General features: G+C 37.8%; 1 protein-coding gene across 1 annotated transcript in view; it reads left to right on the top strand.

Annotated features, from left to right (window-relative positions):
• The window catches only part of FAM3C (FAM3 metabolism regulating signaling molecule C), a 52,724-nt gene that overhangs the window by 15,050 nt on the left and 16,380 nt on the right, over positions 1-21,294 (top strand). Inside the window, exons 2-5 of the mRNA XM_043463567.1 lie at positions 2,042-2,096; positions 5,328-5,432; positions 13,833-13,862; positions 14,497-14,620. Of these exons, the coding sequence (XP_043319502.1) occupies positions 2,084-2,096; positions 5,328-5,432; positions 13,833-13,862; positions 14,497-14,620 (272 nt within the window). The 5' untranslated portion in view covers positions 2,042-2,083. The remainder of the gene's footprint in view (positions 1-2,041; positions 2,097-5,327; positions 5,433-13,832; positions 13,863-14,496; positions 14,621-21,294) is intronic.

Genomic DNA, 21,294 nt, shown 5'->3' with positions numbered 1-21,294 from the left:
TAAGCAAACTAAAAATGTGTTTGTGGCTGAGATTTTATGAGGTTTTAGAGATTTTATTAAATGTTATTCTCTGAGAAATTCAATGGAAAACATGAATTCAGCTAGACTATCGTAGTTGCTTATATTGTGGTTTTACTAGTGGGAAGTTTAGAAGCAGGCTGGTTAGGCAGACCAAATGAGGGGCAGTACATGAGGCAGTGATTGTAATGTACAGGTGTGACCTCCTTGGCAGGTAATGGAAACCAAGAAATAGAACAGCAGGTGTCTTCTGCTCAACTGCTTATCATACTCCGTAGAAATTATCCCAGGCCACATTCAGAGAAGAGTGAGGATATTTTGCAGTATTAGTGTGTGTGTTGTGAACATAGTGTTGTATCTTGCTGGAAGTCAAAAGAGGATTTATAACTAGTTGGGGTTTTCATTTGAGAAGCCAAGTTTCCCCACCCCCTGCTTTTATGTGGTGGCTTGTGGCTACTTGTATCTGTTTCCTTTTAATGTTTTCCTGGCCTGTGGCTAAGTAAGTTGTTTAAACAGATATATAACATTGACTTTTCCTATTATATAGAAGGTGTTCAGATAACTCATAAAGGAAAAGAAATCAATAATGCTCAGTTCAGTACTAGTATAAATGTTGATATTTTCTTCAGGGTAGATTGAGCAGAAGGAAGTGAATTCACATAAGAAACACTGGTTCTTTTTTTATGCTCACCATCCCCATCCCAGAGAATTCCTTATTGGTGAATAAGGAAACTGGATGTTTCACTTCCTTTCAGCGTCCTTCAGGGATATTTGAGCCATTCTATGAATTACATGATCAGACAGTAACACTGAAACATCTGGGTTAAAATACAATCTAAAATGAAGAAATATATATTTTTTATGGGTGTGCTTCATTAATCAAAATTATCTTTTGAATTCCTTTCCTGTACAAGAGATTGAGTAAACTGTGGAAGGTGTCTAGCTGACCTTGAGCACGGATTTCCTATCAAACTCATATACTTGCTTTCCTAATTTTTAAAAAAAATTTTTTGCCTATCTTGAGTTACTTCTTAGGGGAGAAACACACAAACCTATACACAGATTTTTTTTTTCAGTACCTACTTCTGTTGTTATTAGGATAATATAAAATTATAGTTTGTTTATTTGATGTATAATGTACACTGTCGATAATCATAATTGCTGGGGATATTTAAAATGGCAGTTCTATATGTCTAAATATGTTCTTCCACAAACTTATATTGAAAACATGAAGAGGAAGAGGACCCTGGTACTAAGATAAGGTGCCTTTCCTATAAGTGCTTATCATAGTGACACCTGAACTGTGTCCTACTAAAAATGAAATGGGATCATATACTGGAGTGAGCCCTGGAGCAGGAGCGAGCAGACATAAATCCTTGCCCCATTTCTCAAGTAATTTGTCCCTGACTAGATAAGCAGCTTAAGTTCTTTGGATCTCAACTGAAAACTGAAGGTTTGGAACTAAATATCAAAAGTTTGTTACAGATGGGTAATCACTGAAAACAACAAGGCATTATCTTCTGTCCACATGCCTGATGGCAGGTTTTTCAGCGATCCTTCAGTTAGGGAGCAATTTTAGATACACCCTCCTCTCAGGAGCTTTTATGGTCCAGTGGAAGGAGACAGGCCCAGTGCTAAGGTTTTTTCCATTAAATTTTAACATTGGTAGAATACTTAGAAATATCATGACATCTATTTAGTTTAATGTATACACTCCAAGGGCTTCCCAGGTGGCGCTGTGGTAAAGAACCTGCCTGCCAATGCAGGAGGCATAAGAGACTGAGGTTCAGTCCTTGGGGCAGGAAGATCTCCTGGAGGAGGGCATGGCAACCCACTCCAGTATTCTTCCCTGGAGAGTCCCATGGACAGAGGAGCCTGGAGGACTACAGTCCATGAGGTAACAAAGAGTTGGACATGACTGAAGCGACTTAGCACGCACGCACACTCACTCCAAATTAAACTCAATCCAGGGAGGAAGTCTCATTCTAGACCTAATGATATTTGCCTTTTCTTTTGACTTTAGGAGCGTATTGAATGAAAAGTGCCGGAGACTGAAAAACCAAACATGAGGGTAGCAGGTAAGATACTTAGTTCAGTAGGAATGATTTTGCTTCTTGTGTAACCTGTTTGTTTTGTAATGATTGAATGAGATTATAAAAAAATAATCATTTTCTATATTGAGTGCAACTGAATATAACAAACTAAATCATTATTTAGCCTTTTTACCTTTTCAGGTAGTTGGCAAATCACAAATGGAATGTTTAGTGGATTCTGTATAAGTTTTGGGGGGGTACTTTTGTTGAAATTATTTATGCTAAATATTTTAAGTTGGGTTTTTTAATGTTTATGTCCTTATACATTAAGCTTGTTTGCCTAGTTTTATGTATATGTGTGTGTGTATGTGCACCCCATCACAGCCACTGCCATAGAAGACATTCACATTTTACATAGACATTTCCACTAAGTAGTGTATGTCCATCCTAGGAGAGACCTTGTCATTTCTCAGAATCAAGATAGTCTTTCTTTTGATTATTATCTCATCAATAAACAAAATATTCTTACTGGAACATCTCTAAGAGTATGGGTCTAAAAGTACATTATTTAAGCCCAGAATAAAGCAAGTTTCTCTTTCTCATATAATTCTGCATTCATTCTAGTTGAAATTAACTTTGTCATTTGGTCCATTTTTCTGATTCTGACAAATAATACAAGGTTAATTGATGCATAATTATTCACTGAATGCTGATTTTATGTTTGGCATGCTTCCTAGTATTGGTCTCAAGGGGACTCCTGTTAATGAAGGAATAGGAAGATTAGCTATTAGTTTATTGATTTTAGACTAATTAATCTCTTCTAATTAAAAAAGAAAAAGATCCTGGTTGCTTTGAAATGTCCTTATAGCCATTATTCTTACAGTGAGACATTAGTAAATATCTCAAGTTTATGTTTCTTGGTTTATGAAAAACAGGGACACTCTTGGACTAGAGCAATCCATGGCTGGAAGGAAGGGGGATTCTCGTGGGTGGAGTGGGAACTGTGGTGTGCTGTGGGTAGGCCCTTCCAAGTCCAGAGGTGGACGGTGACCGCTCTGGAGGAGCCCCTCTGCAATAGAAGGTCCATAACTGTGTCATCATGGAGGTGCTGCTGGTGTTCGCCTGCCTGCCTCTCTCAGGGATCTTCTGCTTATTCTCTTACCAGTTAGTTTCTCCACCTCCAACTTCTCTGTCTCTTAGAGCTTTTGTTTTCTCCTAGCTCCCTTAATGGTTTCTTATAATTGGGTAGGTCTTGATTTAAAATTAAGTTCTGTCGCTAACTAGTTATGTGACCTTAGTCACATAGGCAAGTGATCTAGATTTTTCACCTTGGTTTCCTTATTTGTAAAATGAAAACAGTATCTTGAAAGGCTGTGCAAATGATAACTGTGCTTATAAAGCATTTAGCTCTGTAGTAGGCTCTCAGTAAATGGTGTGTGTATATGTATTATATTTATGTATGTATATATAAATATGATGTAGATAGTTTGTTTAACGTAGGCTTATGTTTAGTTTGGTATGGAATTTAGTCTAGAATGTTCGTATATTGTGAACTTGGTGTTTTAATCGTTCTAATATTTCAGTTGTGAACAGCCAAGGTTTCATATATCTACTTTAAGGAATGGGGAAAGATTATTTGCACATGCCCCTGATGCTTAGAAAATGAGATGTTTAGACCATCACGTGACATATAATCTTCCAGCCCTTGGTCTTAAATGATCAGGAAGAAACATGCCACCTGTTAATCATGCATCTGTTTAGCAAACATATGTTGAGAGTATTACATATGTTGAGAGTATGTTCAAGGCACTCTGCTAGACCCCGTGAGGGAAAAGTTGAAAGCCCAGTGGAATTTTACTTCCTCACATAGATGACCCGTAGTCAGTCTTCAAAACAGGAGGCAGTTTTGGGAGGGGGAGAAGGTAAAGCTTAGGAGGCAGGGATGGGAACTGATTAGTAGGTAGGCTTCCTCCTTGCCATCTCATTTCTATGTTTATGGAGTGTCATAAGCCCTTCTGATTACCATCAGTTCATTCACTTCCCTCCCCTGTAAGGATGCATTCCCAGTCATTTCAGGTGTGTAAAATTAGAATGAACACAGCTCTTTTTACCTCTTCCTCACCCATTAAGTTGAGTTTGGCTAGTTTCTCCGAAGAATGTGGTGCTTTGGTGTTAGTGACAAAGTGCTGGGCTGTGTCTGGACCCTGGGCTCCTGTTTTTGTGCTGCTGCTAAGAGAGCGGTAATCTTGGGCATTTGCCTCGGTTGGGGACTTTGTTTCCTCAAGGACTGCTGATCCTTCACATCAGTGTATGAAATTTTTAGTAACCTGAGAGGGGAATGGAGATTATACAGACAAATATTAATATTGTTTCTGAGTAACCTAATGAGATGTCTCTGAAATTCTAAGAGTAAGAAGATGCTGTTTCTTTCCAGTCATTTTCGCTTCTGTTCCTTTCTCATACTTTCACTTGCCAAGATTTGCCTAGCTGTGGAGGAGAAAGACAAGTGATGATTCATATTAAGCAGTTAGTTAGTAGCAGTGCTGTTTGTAAGGCACTCAGAAATGGTGAAAGATAGGTATGGAAGGCTCAGAGTGTTCACAAAGCTTGCCATGTAACCATTTTATGAAGCAAATGAAGTAGGTGCTGAATTAAGTCCTGCAGGAGTGGGGAAGGCACGTCTTAAACTTCGGTGTTAAGTGTGAGTGGAGATATTATTGTTCACCATGCCAGGAGTACTTGTGTGCTCCACGAGATACGTGGGTTGGTGAGGACAGTGAACACTTTACAGTTCACTTGAGAACTCCCTGCCGAGTGGACATCCCGTCTGTCGCCTTAGTGTTTCCAGAAGGTTCAGTGTTCTTGCGTCCTCTGCGTCCAGCACTGCCCTTTATAATTGAAAAGCACTGGAAGTGAGTCATCCCACATACTTGGTGTTGGTATTCCACTAGTCATGAAACTTTTGTGTAGTCAGTCAGAAGTTGATAGCAGGTCATTTTTTTTTACATGTGAAAACTAAGCAGATGACTTTAAACAGTCCTGTGTCTAGGTTGCTAGCCAATCTCTTACTTCCTTGATTAGCAAGTCAATCACATTGACTGTTGGTACACTTTTTGTTGTAACTCAAGTAAAATTAAAATCCAATAATAAGTGTTATTAGATATTTAATAGTCTTAGGAAGTTTTAATATACACTTATACTTTTTTGTGGTAATGCGTAATACAAAGTTCTGTGGGCTTCTAAGTTCATGTTTAATTGTTTCTGCCCTCTATATAGGTGCTGCAAAGTTGGTGGTTGCTGTGGCAGTATTTTTACTGACATTCTATGTTATTTCTCAAGTATTTGAAATAAAAATGGATGCAAGTTTAGGAAATCTATTTGGTAAGTTTTTATTTTTTTCCCCCTTGAATTTCATTTGTGATGAGATTGTCTTTAAATTTTTATGAGTTATCAACATTGAGTCACTCTGCTGTTTAGTCTGTCTAGAAAAGAAAATGTAATTATATTGGTAAGTGCTGTTCATTAGAATATTCTAAAATACGCAATAGAAAATCTTACAATTAATTTGATATAAAGCATGAATCTTCTATTCAACATTTTGAATGTATTTAATGGGGCCTATTTTATGTGTGCCTAGGGGGTGGGGGAGCCTGGCAGGCTGCCGTCTATGGGGTTGCACAGAGTTGGACACAACTGAAGTGACTTAGCAACAGCAGCAGGGATATTAATCATGGCATTTTAAATGCACATTCTAGAAGATATTTGAATTGGCTGCTTAAAAACTTGGAGCCAATTCTAACCCTCAATTAGCAAGTGATTAGGAATCATGATAAAACATTTTAAATACCAGCCGTTGACATCCATCTTGCTTTTCCTACTCTTGTTTTCTTTCTGCAATTTTTTCGACATTTTTCTTTTTACCAATTTATTTGATGCTGTGTTGTAAATGTCCCACTATAAGCTGCCTTACTTCAGTTTTAAACAAAATCTTTCGAGCTGATAAAATAAGTTAACATTTGAAATATTTGAATACGCTTTGGCTGAGCACTGTTTAAAGTATTAAAAAATTACTAATGAAAGGTCAGACTGTGAAACAGAAACAGTGTTTTAACCTAGTAGGCAGAGATCAGATGAAACAGCCTTGAGCTCTCTGGAGTAGTGGATGAGTTTTGCTTTCTATAAGTTAGTATTTGGAAGGGATCCCCAAGACCTAATACACTCCCTCTCACACCTAGTTTCAAGACTCCCTTAAACCACTGTTTTTCCAATTTTTTGATGTCAGAAGAATCTCTAGGGAATCTTGATAAATGCAGGTTCTGCTTCACTGTCTGGGATGGGGCCTGAGAGTCTGCATTTCAAGCTTCCAGGTGATGGCTGACTTTCTATCCAGAGACCATGTACTGGGTATTGGACTTTAGACAGTTCTGACATATAGTCCTTAATTTCTGTACATATTTGTTTATATATATATTGGGTTTTAGACGGTTCTGACATGTAGTCCATAATTTCTGTACATATTTGTTTTTATACATTTTCAGGTGACTTTTCTTACAATGACTACTTAAAAGTGCTTCCTTGTATTGCACTGAATTCTACCTTTTATACTCCCAAGTAATTTTAGTCCATTGGTCTTCCTTCTACCTGTTGAATCTCTCACATAGTTAAGCTGTGGTCCTTCTCCACCCAAGTCATCTTTGTCTAAGGTTTTATCTTATCAATTTATGAAATCCTCCCTTTGAACCATTCTTCTTAATGTGCTGGTTATTTTCCTCCTAACCATCCATTTTTTGGTACTGAAAAAATAGGTGAGGTATCCAGGATCAAGCACAGAATAGTTGTTGCAAAGTGTAGTGAGACATGTCTTGACTTCTGGGCCGTGTTCTGTTACTGCAGAGGGCCAGCCTGGCTCCTTTGAGAGCACAGCTGGTTTCAATTGAAGGGTGGGGTGAAAACAGGGAAGGCATTTAGGACTTGTTCAGTGTTGCTGTGGAAACAGTGTGTTGTAGCTAGTTCTTCTAAGAAAGGTTATGGTAAAGGAAGATGGTTATGGAATCCTAGCTCAAGGCCGAAGGAAGTTGAACATTTTTTTTTTTTTCCTTTTTGATGTAATGGAGAGGTTTTGGCTTGTCTGTAGTCCTTGGGTAAAAAGTCAGTGAATTACAAATCAACGGGAAGAGACTGAACATTCAGAAAAGGAGGATCCTTAAGAGAACGCGGCAGTGGGATCATTGGTACAAATGAAAAATTACTTTGGGAAAAAACCCACTGTTTTCAGAGAGAAGAAATTGGGTGAGGTCACAGTGTTTCCCTGGTTTGGATCATCATCTCTAGTTTGGATGGTTTATTTGGGCATCTCAGAGATTTTCCTGTGTCTATTTCTCATCTTTGATATCTGCCTGTGTCAACACTGCCATGGGGATTCTCTCAACATTCTTGAACCTTCAGTATTTCCAGCTACTGGAGAGTAAAACCTAAACTCCCTACCAGGATAGCACTCAGTCCCAGCCTACTTCTATCTTCCTGACCTGTACTTCCCCTTACCCACCTGCCACATCCATGTGCATGTGACCTACAGACACAAACCCTCGGCCTTTGTTCATGCTGATTCCTTGTTGTTCAGTCTCGAAGTCATATCCAGCTCTTTGCAACCCCATGAACTGTATGTAGCCTGCGAAGCTCCTCTGTCCTCCATTATCTCTTAGAATTTGCTCAAATTCATGTCCGTTGAGTCGGTGATGCTCTCTAATCCTCTCAACTTCTGCCTTCCCTTTCTTCTTTTGCCTTCAATCTTTTCCAGCATCAGGGTCTTTTCCAATGAGTTGGCTCTTTGCATCAGGTGGCCAAAGTATTGGAGCTTCAGTATCAGTCCTGCCAATGAATATTCAGGGTTGACTTCCTTTAGGATTGACTGTCCTTAGGACTCTCAAGGGTCTTCTCCAGCACCACAGTTCGAAAGCATCAATTTGTTGGTGCTCAGCCTTCCTTATGGCCCATCTCTCATATCCATACATGACTACTGGAAAAACCATAGCTTTGACTCTGCTGATTCTTTACCCACACATCTTTCTTTCTCTCTCCCCTTCATCTGTTAATTGTTCTCGTTTTTCAAAACCGCACAAATGCCCTTTCTTGGGAGAAATGGTATTTGAGTCTCCTTGTTTTCCCTGTTAAGAGTGTTGCTCCTTTTTCTAAACTGTCAGTTCTAATGCTTAGAACTTATATCTCAATTTGACCTGATTTTATTCTGCCATAAATTATAGAATTTCTTTTCTTTTATTCTTTATCATGTATTTGGCTTTCCTTACTGGAGAACAAATGTTGGGAGCAGTAATGTCTTGCTGACTCACCCGGCATATAGCACCAGATCCTGTAGATAGTACATGCTGATTGAATGGAAAATGAATGTAGATAATTGAAGATTAGGACTTTTGTGTAGAGAAAGAGCATTTTCAAAGTAGTATTTGTTTAAAGCTGTGTTAGTTGACAAGCCGCTGATCATCAGCTGTGAAAACACTGAGCTGCTTTAACTAAGGCAGTTGTCTTTATTCATTTTCATTTCGCTTAATGTTAGGAACCTGCAAGTTTTTATTGTATGTGTTTTAGCTATTTAGTTTAGTCATTGTTTGAGCAGATGGTTTATTTTGTTGTCATAATTGAAGTTGTACTCTGTATCCATCTACACAACCTTATTGGATTCCAATCTATTGAATTGGTGAGAATTTAATTTGTGCAGTTATTTTTAATTCTCATTTCAGAATAATTGAGCAAAAATGGAGATGTGGTTGTGTTTGTCATTTGTTGAGCATCTAACTTAAATTTAGCTTGACATTGTTTCTATAATCAGTATTTTAGAGGGCCTCTTTGGGTGGTGAATTTTTCCCATTTGTCAATTTGTTGATTTAATAACTTACTTGATAGTTTATATAAATTTATATTTGATTATATAGTACTGTTTTAAAAAAATAAGACAAACATTTCTAGAAAAGACAAATGAAATTTTGCCTAAAATTAGTTGAATATGCAAATATAAATTGATGTTTTTAAGCAACCTTTAACAAAACTTTTTAAGATAATTTTAGATTCTTGTGCATTTGTAAGAAGTAATATGGAGAGATTCTGTATACCCTTTACTCAGTTTCCCATTGGTAGCATCTTAAATTCCATCCGGTATCACACCAGGGCATCAACGTGGGTACAGTCTACAAGTCTTAGTTATGATTGTGGCTTAATACAGGATTAGTTTTCTACTTAAAAAAGGATACTTAACAAAAATGGGCTGAAAGTAATCCACATTATTTTTACATATATTGTTGCAGTCAGTCCTTACTATTCTATTGAGTTAATTTATTTTTACCTTTTAAATTTAAACCATTGAAATAATACATATGTAAATCACTTGAGCTATTATTAAAAGCTAAAGTACAAAACAATTATATTAGATTTATTTAGCCTGACTCATTGAAAGACATTCACTGAAAAAAACAAATCAGAAGTGTTTGTTGTTTCCTTGAAGTGAAAAACTGGGTATATTGAAAGACCTTAAGAATTAAAGCCATCAAAGTAGTTTGAGGAATTAAAGTTGCAGAAAAGGAGGTATTTTTGTGTTTGTATGCTGTGTCCATTGTCTATAACCATCCTGTTTGATTTATGAAATTTTATCTGTTTACCCTCCAGGTGTTAAAAATTCTCAGAACTGAAGGCCAGATAGAGGGCTTTTGCTTATACATATTGGATAAAATTAGTTTTAATCTGAAAAGATTTTCAGAAAGGTTTTTTTTTTCCTCCTTTGAGCATCTTCTCCCATTACTCTTACACAAATTAAATGGAGGTAATTTGCCCAAAAGTTATTTGCTCAAAAGTCTGATGATTAAGAAACATTTACTCCAGATTGTGTCCCAGTAAAGTTTTTAAATTGAATAACATTATTCTTTATTTATTAATCTCTCTCAAGTTTCTCAGTCAAACCAGTTTGATCATTTTAGAGGCTCATCTGTGATTTTCCTTCTACCTCCTTTTCATCAGCCACACTCTTCCTTTGAAAGTTAGCAGATTATTGATGTCTCTAAGGTTTCTCTCATCAGCCCTCTGCTCATTTTAAATCCTCTCTTTGCACGACCTCATCATTTGCCAGTTTTCAAGTTTATATCTTCGTCCCCGGTCTCATTTACAGCTGGCTCTTAGACTTCCACCCAGATCATCTCAAAGTACCTTAAAATGAACAGATCCACAGGGAACTCAAGCACCCATCCCACACCCTATCTCCTCGCTAGACAACAAACATCATGAGTGAGAGATGATGTTTTTTTTCCCTTTGGCTCATGTGAATGGATGAAGGAATGCTTCTAAAGGTGGATGTCTGAGAAGTAAACTTGATTCCTCCCTTTCCTTCATGCCTTCTTCGGGTCTGTTCCGCAGTCTCATCAGTGTTGCTACCTTAGTTGTTCTGAGCCCGTCGACTACTTTCAAACCTACAGTCACTACCTTTGTTTCAGCCGCTACCTGTTTTTTCCTGGATTACTTTAGCAGCGTCCCTGTCCTTGTGGACTCATCTCGAATCTTGAACCCTCTGGAGTCTGTTCTCCACTCTGCAGTCAAAAGAATGGTCCTGAAAGCTCCCTATCCTGGCTTCCGGCTCCTCGAAGGACCACTGGATTTTGTACCTCCTGTGATCACTAGACCTCAGACAGTCCCATCTGGGGGGGATGCAATATGAGTTTGGGTGCTCGAATGAGATATGGCTTTGAAAACTGATTCTTATCAATGACTGATTATGGATAGGACAAATTCAATCGGTGAACCTATCTGATGTCAGTTTCTTTCTCTTTAAAACAGAAGTGTTAGTGTTAGTTGGTCAGTAGTGTCCGACTCCTTGCAACCCCTGGCTCCTCTGTCCGTGGAATTCTCCAGGCAAGAATAGTGGAGTGGGTTGCTATTCCCTCCTCCAGGGGATCTTCCCAACCCAGGGATTGAACCCCCAGGTCTCCTGAACTGCAGACAGATTCTTTATGTTTTAACCACCAGGGAAGCCCCAAGGTGATGAGCAAATCAAAGTACATGATAAAGTACTTGACAGAGTGCCCCATGTATGTGAATGAGCTGTTATATTACCTGTGTTCTGATCCCATTGTCTTCCACGTATCTTTCTGTCATAAGTTAGGTATACAAGCATTCCTGATTTGAACAGTGTTCTAACACCTGAGCCTGATAGTATGTGTTTGTTTAGGTCTAAGTGAAATTGAGACTTTCTAGTCTACATGCTATTAATCACTGGTTGCTAGTTTCTCTCTGGTTTTCATTTTCTTATTTACAGAAGTGAGAGCTTTGGACCAGATGATGTCTAGAATTTATTTTTCCCTTTTATGATATAATTAAGGAAATTGAAAAATGAGCCCCAGCATCTTCATTTACCAATTGATTGTTTTTTATTTCCTTCAAGTCTTTGTCTTTATCCATGCGTGTTCTTAGTACTCACAAATAAAGTTTATCTTTTGCTTTATTCCATGCATTAAACTTTTCCCATGTGACTGCATTGCCTTTATGACTTCAGTGGTGCATAGTATTCTGAGTATTCTGTAGAGTTGATGACCTTCAGTTACTTAGTCATCTTCCTGTTTTTAAACATTTACATATTATTTTTAGTCTTAGCATTCTGTTCTATTCTCTCTTTCAGAACTGGTTTTTACAGGAAATTCAGTTACCGAAACAGTACAGAACTAAAAACTAAATGTCTATTTATAATCAGACAGCTGGCAAGCATTTATGACACCACATGCTTATTAGCCACATCCGGAAATGGCTATCCACAATACTATTGATTATCTGTATTGTATTCTCAGGTGGCTTCAGTGGTAAGGAACCTGCCTGCCAATGCAAGAGACTCGGGTTCAACCCCTGAGTCAGGAAAACCCCCTGGAGGAGGTCACAGCAACCTGCTCCAGTATTCTTGCCTGGAGAATCCCATGGACAGAGGAACCTGGAGGGCCCCAGTCCATAGGGTCTCAAAGAGTCTAACACGACTAAAGCAACTTAGCACATATAGCATGGGCTAGGATCAAATGTTAGTGCTTTTAAGAAGCTCTAAGTGTAGATTTCTAGGTTAAGATCTACTGCATTCAGGTTAAGATTGACCAGGAAATTCTGGCTTCCTTTAACTGATAAATGATTAAAAAAAAAAACCCTCTTAGTAATGACCTTTTTTTTTTCCCCTAATTACACCTAGTACATTGCAATTTTAGGGAAATTAAACCTTCCTACCACCACTGGCCCTCTTGTGTTCTTCCCACCAAATCTCTCAGCCTAACCTCTGAGATAGATTCATGTATATTATCCAGGACTTTGTGTGCACATGTATACAACACCATACAGCAGCAACAACTTTTAAATACCCTAATAGTCACCAAATATATATTTGAGGCCATATAAAGGGAACTTTGAAATACTTCATGATATCACTTACATGTGGAAAAAAGATTAGCTCAGAGAAACAGAGGTGAAATGGTGGTTACCAAGAATTGGGAGAGGATGGAAGTCATGAGGAGATGTTGCTCAAAGGATACAAACTCCCAGTTGTAAGATTATCAAGTTTGGCAATTGAATGGACAGTTCAGTTCAGTTTAGTTCAGTCGCTCAATCATGTCCGACTCTTTGCAACCCCACGGACTGCACATGCCAGGCTTCCCTGTCCATCACCGACTCCTGGAGCCTACTCAAACTCATGTCCATCACATTGGTGATGCCATCCAACCATCTCATCCTCTGTTGTCCCCTTCTCCTCCCGCCTTCAGTCTTTCCCAGCATCAGGGTCTTTTCCAATGAGTCGGTTCTTCACATCAGGTGGCTAAAGAATTGGCGTTTCAGCTTTAGTATCCGTCCTTCCAGTGAATATTCAGGACTGATTTCCTTTAGGATGGACTGGTTGGATCTCTTTGCAGTCCAAGGGACTCTCAAGAGTCTTCTCCAACACCACAGTTCAAAAGCATCAATTCTTTGGTACTCAGCTTTCTTTATAGTCCAACTCTCACTCCATACATGACTACTGGAAAAACCATAGCTTTGACTAGACAGACCTTTGTTGGCAAAGTAAGGTCTCTGCTTTTTAATATGCTGTCTAGGTTGGTCATAGCTTTTCTTCCAAGGAGCAGGAGTCTTTAATTTCATGGCTGCAGTCACTGTCTGCAGTGATTTTGAAGCCATCCAAAATAAAATCTGTCACTGTTTCCATTGTTTCCCCATCTATTTGCCATGAAGTGAGGGGACCTGATGCCTTGATCTTACTTTTCTGGATATTGAGTTTTAAGCCAACTTTTTCACTCTCCTCTTTCACTTTCCTTAAGAGGCTCTTTAGTTCTTTGTTGCTTGCTACCATAAGGGTGGTGTCATCTGTGTATCTGAGGTTATTGATATTTCTCCTGGCAATCTTGATTCTAGCTTGTACTTCATCCAGCCTGGCATTTGTACAGTGTGGTAATTATAGCTAGTAATATGATTGGGATTTACATTTATAATAACTAAAACTAAAAACAAAATGTAAAGGTAAAAGCAGAATGCTCTGTCAGTAATAAAATAATGCTCCCATAATTTCTCATGATTGTTTGTGGTAATTTATGTAGCCTAAAGTTACTTTCTCACTTTTCCTCTAAAGTAATATTCATGTTTTATTTATTGTATGCTAAGTAATAATTCAAACACATTTAATAGACCTATTACCTCTATACATGTTTAAAAGTGATACTTGCCAATAGCCTTATTTTTTCTAACAAAAATAACTTTTTTTTTCCTTAGCAAGGTCAGCATTGGATGCCGTTGTACGTTGTAAGTATTTCCTCTCAATATTTTGCATATAGTTTATTCTTTTTCTCTTGTTATAAGGAAACTATTTGATTGGACAGCTCAATATTTTGGGTGTTTATTTATAATGGATATTTTGTTCCATTAATGTTTTTTAGCTTCAGTATTTTAAGAATAGAAAGTACGTAAAAGGAAAATTCCTAGTTAGACTTAGTTTGTGAGCAGATATTTGGTAATGCATCAGGCATATGTGGAGTGGAAATGGAGAGTAACAATCCTACACCTCCCACATCCTGGATTTGTAAAATAAACCTTAAAAATAATTAGATACATTATATTTGCCCTCAGTGACGATCATATTACTTGTTCCATTTATATTCATTTTTAGTTTGTTTCCTAGGAGGTTCTGTTTGGTTTGTTTGTGGTTTTCTTTTTCTTTCTTTCTTTTTTTTTGAGATTCTTTGAAACTCTCAGGAAAATAAAAAACCTAGCATGTAGTTTAAAAAAAATATATATATATGTATACACACACACACATATATATATATCTTGGTGTTTGCATAATGCCCTTTGTGGTTTGAGATCTGAAGCAAACTAAACACAGAATCTGTTAACAGTTTTTTCTTTGGAAAAAAAAATTTTTTTTTTCTCTCCAAAGCTACAAAACCTCCCAGATACAAATGTGGAATCTCGAAAGCTTGCCCTGAGAAGCATTTTGCTTTTAAAATGGCAAGTGGAGCAGCCAATGTGGTGGGACCCAAAATCTGCCTGGAGGACAATGTGTAAGTGCTTATCAGTTTGGAAGTATAAGGAGCACTATTAAATTTTAGCAAATTGAACCTGAGTTTACTGGATCTTTTGAAAATGTATTGAGCATACCTTTACTAAAGAAAAGTGATTTCCGTTTCCATCCTGCAATTTCCCCCACTCATTTAAGGAGTCTTAAAGTTCTTAAATTCTGCACTAGATTGCGGTAAGAACACTGCATTTATCCAGCTTCACGTATTGATGAGAGATTTCCTCTGAATGAATTTTCTGGATCCCATCTGATAGTCATAGACACAGATAGCTATTTAATTTTGGTTCCTAAGTAATAGGGGAAAAATTAATTCATTTAAATTAATTAAAATTAAAGTTCACTTCCTCAGTCATACCAGCCATATTTCAAGTGCTAATAGCCACATGCAGCTTGTGGCTACCCAGTGCAGCAGCACAGGTAGAAGGCGTTTCCGTCACTGCAGAAAGTCCAAGTAGGATTATTTTCGTCAACTAGACTGCCCCAGATAATGAATGCTTTATCTTACAAACCAACATCTCACATTTTAAATGTTTGAATGCTGCCTGCTGAAGTGTGAAATAGCCCAGTAATAACCTCAAGTCCGTCGTGGCCCAGAACTGCTTGCCACTAAACTGAATGGTTTCCTTTATCGAGATGCTCTGCAAAGTATACCTTTTAGGCTTTTTTCGTCTCCTACTCCTGTGTCACTTGTTGTGAAGTTCTTGGATTAGAGAAACGTTTTTTGACCCACTCAGTCTAAAGTTGGACACCTCCCCCTCACTTCACTCACCCCCATCAGTATTCATCACACCCTTGCCATCACACATGCTCTGGACAGTGTGTGCCATATTTTCTAGTTATTCTAATTATCATTTCTAAGTTCCTAGCTCTGAAGTCACAAACCCTGCTTTTTGTTGGTTGCTTCTAATCGGGTCTTGTCTGAAAAATTAGATACATGATAGGCTTTACATAATAAATATATAATAAAAAATATATATAAATATATATTATATAGTAATATGTATTATATATAATAATATATATTATATAAATATATATATAATATATAATAAAATAATATATGTGCCATTTAATTATATAAAGAGTGAGGTAATTTTACAGATAGGAGGAAATGGGGCAGTATTTCCCAGCTTTTTGTCTTTTCTTTTTAATATAGAAGCGCTAACATTTTTATCCTTTCTTCTCTTTTCAGTTAGCCATGTGTAGGATTTAGCCTCTTAGAATAAAACTTTTACTGTAAAATTAAAAGCTTGAGCCAGGTGATCCTAAGGTTTCCTTTATTCTCAGGCAGATGATAATCCATTGTTCATCCATCGTCCTCTGATGTCTCATAACAGTCTTGCTTTACTGAATTGAAAGCCTATGGATTTTTGAAGTTTGTAGATTTTGCATTAAATAACATCCTTCCCATTACTTTAGAATGTTCCATTCCCCCTTTTCACCTTGTTTGGCTAAAGGGGCCAGATATTTGATCCTGAATAATAAGTAGAAAGTTCTCTTAGAATGCCCAGTCCATTCATAACAGGCTATCTTCATATATCTCTGCCCCCTTGAAGCATGTAAGGTTTAATTCAAAGAAGATATCAAACTAGTAAATAATAGCAGGTTGTCTATTCACAGATTATAATAAGTTAAAAAGAAGAGAGAAGTGTATTAAGCAGTGGAGTCTGGTAAAAATTAAAAAAAAGTATTGTCTCAGAGCCAGAGAATTTGGTTCTAGCATAGTGGGCGTGTCATGTAGAATTTATATTTCAGTTTGTTTAACCATAAAACTAAGACAGGCCAGCTGTCCATCTGCTTTTCAGGAATCATTCTGCCATTCGTGTGAGAGAGTGAATAATTGGTGGGATTTTATAGTTATGCCTCAGGCCCTGAAATCTAGTCCTTGAAAGGGGATTAAACTATTGACCAGGGATCCCTAGTGGAGAACCGGTAGGGACAATTCAGTCTAGTGCTTTCTTTCCAGTATGTTCTAATTCTGTATTGAAATATTTTTTCAACAAAAATTTTAAATAAATCTGAATTTTCTTAGCATCTTTCATTCCATTCACTTTTTCTTCAGCGGGTATTTACTGAGCACAGTTCCTGCTCTCATGGAACATACAGTCTGGTAGGGAGAAGGATATTTCAGAAATAAATGCAAATAAATAGTTAGAAATTGTTGCACATACTGCCCAGAGCAGCAGGGTGTGACAGATACTGATGGGGGCAGTGAGATGAGATCAAGGTGTCCAACTTTAGATTGAGTGGGTCAAGGAATGTTTTTCTAAGATAGTGATATTTAGTCTGAGAATTAAAGGATAAGAAGGAAGACTGCCAGGGGAAGACCATTCTAAACAGACAGAGGAACACGCTTGAAGGCCCATGGTGGGAAAGAGCTGGAGAGAAGTGGATAATGGCCAGCTCATTGGAACTTACAGGCCGTGCAGAAAAGGAGATGAGATCTTTTTCGGAGAGTGTTGAGAGGTTGTTGAAGGTTTTCAAACTCCGGCATGTCTTCACTTCATTTATATTGAAGAAAATGATCTGACTGCTGAGTAAAATGATGAGAGGAGTAAAAGTAGACAGCAATTGGCCTTTCCCAGGTGCTGGCACAGCCTTTCAATGCCCCCCCGCCACCCACAATTGGCAAGAGACTTGTTTGCATGTGTGCTCACTGAAATATGTAAGTGGATCCTAAGAATACATAAGTAGAAATTTTAATATTTTCCTACACATGCTCTAAGTATACGCAAACTCATTTTGCAGACTACTAGTCCAGATCAGTGCTTCTCAGTGGGGGCAGTTTTCTCCCCAGGGGAAACTTGTCAAGGTCTGTAGACATTTTGGGGCATCACAGCTCCAGAGGTGCTGCTTGTAGAGACCAAGGATGCTCTTAAATTTCCTACAGTGCACAGGACAGCCCTTCCTCATGAATTATCAAATCTATAATATTGTAGACTAAGATTTAGAAACCCTAATACAAACAAAGATTAAAACAGAGTCATGGTCATGGTTTATAGGACAAGTAGATGCAGTCAAGATATATTATGGAGATTAGATGGATTTCAAACTTCTCATTATTTAGAAATATTTAGAAAATCCCAGGTATAAATATGAGGTGTCACATAATACAGGAATTATAGCTTTTTTTTCTTTTGTATTAGAGAACCCCTAGGAGTTTGCTTATATTCAAGATCTAGCTTTTATTTCAGGCATATACTCTTATTTCAGTTTATAGGAAGTTGATATTGGGAATAATACTTCATCTTTTATTATAATCTTAATGTTTGGTACAGAAGTTATGTGGTGGACTATTTTGGGGGTTTTTTTTTTCCTTCACATTGACGAACAAGATAGGATTTTTGGCTGGGAGAACCAAAAGATAAAATCAAGGATATGATGTAGGTACTTACGTAATCATTTTAAATGTAACCATATAAAAATATAAGAACCATTTTAAGCTCCTGAGTGGGAAAACAAAGCAGCCAGCCAGTCAGCTGGCTAGATTTGACCCGTAGGCTATAGTTTGTTAAACCCTTCTCTAAACCATTTTAAGGCATAATAGCTGGAACATGTTGTAGGTATTTGAAACAAAACTGTATTCGAAGGTGTAGAATCTGTCTATAGAGGATATAATCATTTTCTTTAACTATTTGCCTGCATATGTGGAGTGGTGGGGGGAACCTTCATATTCATGAAAGAGAAAGAAAGTATTTCAGCTTGTGTTAGTACTGGGTGACTAACCTGTATAGATTTAAAATCTTTACTGATTTGTCCTTTGCTGGCTATAGGTTTCCCCTGATTGAAGTCTGGTTTTTAACTTGATAAGCTACTGCCCTCTTGTGGGAAGCCCATGTCACCATGTAGCTTTGCTGCCTTTCTTTGCTCTCTGATAGACACAGCAGAACACTCCAAATGATCTCTCCTGAAGAAGACACCATGATGCTTAATTATTACTTTAACAGTTAATTAGTCATCGCTGTGGCTTCTTCACATTAATGATGGCTATAACACATTTGCAAAAGGAGTAGACCAAATGTACTTCGAAACTTCCCTCTTTTATGCAACAGTCTTGTTTGGTACCTCTTACAGACCACCTTTCAAACCTGGTCTTGCACACATATAGGAAAGATCTATGTTTTATTTAACTATTCCTGGGTCAGGAAGATCTGGAGAAGGGATAGGCTACCCACTCCAGTATTCTTGGGCTTCCCTTGTGGCTTAGCTGGTAAAGAATTCGCCTGCAATGTGGGAGACCTGGGTTTGATCCCTGGGTTGGGAAGATCCCCTAGAGAAGGCAAAGGCTACCCACTCCAGTATTCTGGCCTGGAGAATTCCATGGACTCTATAGTCCTTGGGATCAGAAAGAGTTGGACACAACTGAGCAACTTTGACTTTGACTTTCACTTTTTCAGTTTTACAGAACAAGTGAAATTTTGAAGGCAGATTCACAAGTATGAGTAGATAGTTAAATGCTACTAAGTCGTGTCCGACTCTGTGTCCCCATGGACTGTAGCCCTCCAGGGTCCTCTGTTCATGGAATTCTCCAGGCAAGAATACTGGAGTGGGCTGCCGTTTCCTCTCCAGGGAATCTTCCTGACCCAGGGATGGAACTCTGCATTGCAGGCAGATTCTTTACCATTCCCTGAGCCACCAGGGACGCCAAGATTTTACAAATTAAAATTTTATGCTTTTCCTTTTTCAATAGATCTTGGAGTAGAGTTTTTCTTTTACTTTTCAGTTTTGAAACAATTACAGAAATTGCAGGCAGTTGCAAAGATAGTACAGAGAGATCCCATGTGCTGTTCACCCATTTTCCCCACGGTTAGGTCTTATGGAATTACAGTACAGTATCAGAATGGAAATTGGCAATTAGTACAGTGTGTCTATAGTTAGGACTAGAGATCTCTTCAAGAAAATTGGAGATATCAAGGGAATATTTCATGCAAGGATGAGCACGATAAAGGACAGAAACAGTAAGGACCTAACAGAAGCAGAAGAGATTAAGAAGAGGTGGCAAGAATACAAAGAAGAGGTATACAAGAAAGGTCTTAATGACCTGGATAAGCATGATGGTATGGTCACTCACACATCCCGGAGTACGAAGTCAAGTGAGCCTTAGGAAGCATTACTACAAACAAAGCTAATGGAGGTGACGAAATTCCAGCTGAGCTATTTACAATTCTAAAAGATGATGCTGGTAATGTGCTACACTCAGTGTTTCAGCAAATTTGGAGAACTCGGCAGTGGCCACAGGACTGGAAAAGGTCAGTTTTCATTACAGTCCTGAAGAAGGACAATGCAACGACTGTTCAAACTATTGTACAATTGTGCTTATTTCACATGCTAGCAAAGTAATGCTCAAAATCCTTCAAGTTAGGCTTTAGCAGTTTGTGAACCAAGAACTTCCAGATGTACAAGCTGGGTTTAGGAAAGGCAGAAGAACCAGAGATCAAATTGTCTACATTCATTGGGTCATGCAGAAACCAAGGGAATTCCAGAAGAACACCTACTTCTGCTTCATTGACTATGCTAAAGCCTTTGAATGTGTGGATCACAACAAACTGGAAAATTCTTCAAGAGATAGACCACCTTACCTGTCTCCTGAGAAACCTGTATGCAGGTCAAGAAGCAGCAGTTAGAACCAGACACAGAACAACTGACTGGTTCAAAATTGGGAAAGGAGTACTTCAAGGCTGTATATTGTCACCCTGCTTATTTAACTTATATTCAGAGTACATCATGCAAAATGCCAGACTGGATGAATCACAAGCTGGAATCAAGGTTAACCTCAAATACACAGATAATATCACTCTAATGGCAGGAAATGAAGAGGTACAAAGAACTTCTTGATGAGGGTCAAAAAGAAGAGTGAAAAAGCTGGCTTGAAACTCAATATTCAAAAAACTATGATCATGGCATCTGGTCCCGTCACTTCCTGGCAAATAGAAATGGAAAAAGTGGAAGTAGTGACAGATTTTATTTTCTTGCATTCCAAAATGACTGCAGATAGTGACTGCAGCCACAAAATTAAAAGATGCTTCCTCCTTAGAAGAAAAGCTATGACAAACCTAGACAGTGTATTAAAAAGCAGAGACATGACTTCGCTGACTTTGATGTTTTGAGAATATTGTATAAATAGAGTCATATAATATGTAAGCATTTGAGATTGGGTTTTTTTTTTTCATTCAGCATAATGGTCTTGAAATATTATTACGTATTAATAATTTGCTCCTATTTTAATTCTGAGTAGTACTCTATGGATATACCACAGTTTAGCTATGCCTCGCAAATTTTAATAAGCTGCATTTTCAGTGTGTTTTTTAATTTTTCACTTCAGGCTTCTTTGACCCATAGATTATTTAGAAGTATATTGTTTAGTTTCCAGATGTTTGGAGAATTACCTGTTATCTTTTATTATTGATTTCATTGTGGTTGGAGACACATTTGATATGATTTCAGTACTTTTAAATTTGTTGAGGTTTGCTTTATGGCCCATGATATGGTCTTTCTTAGTATATGCTGGAAGAATGGGTACTTGGAAAGAATGTATATTTGTCAGCGAGTAGAATATTCTTTAAATGTCAATTAGACCCTGATGGTTAATGCTGTTGTTGAATTCTTGTATACTCTTTTTAATTTCCTGTCTTTCAACTGTTGAGAGAGGGATATTGA

Source organism: Cervus canadensis, chromosome 3 (genome assembly GCF_019320065.1).
Source record: "Cervus canadensis isolate Bull #8, Minnesota chromosome 3, ASM1932006v1, whole genome shotgun sequence".
NCBI classification, from domain to species: Eukaryota; Metazoa; Chordata; class Mammalia; order Artiodactyla; family Cervidae; genus Cervus; species Cervus canadensis.
This window is presented reverse-complemented; position numbering and strand designations above follow the sequence as displayed.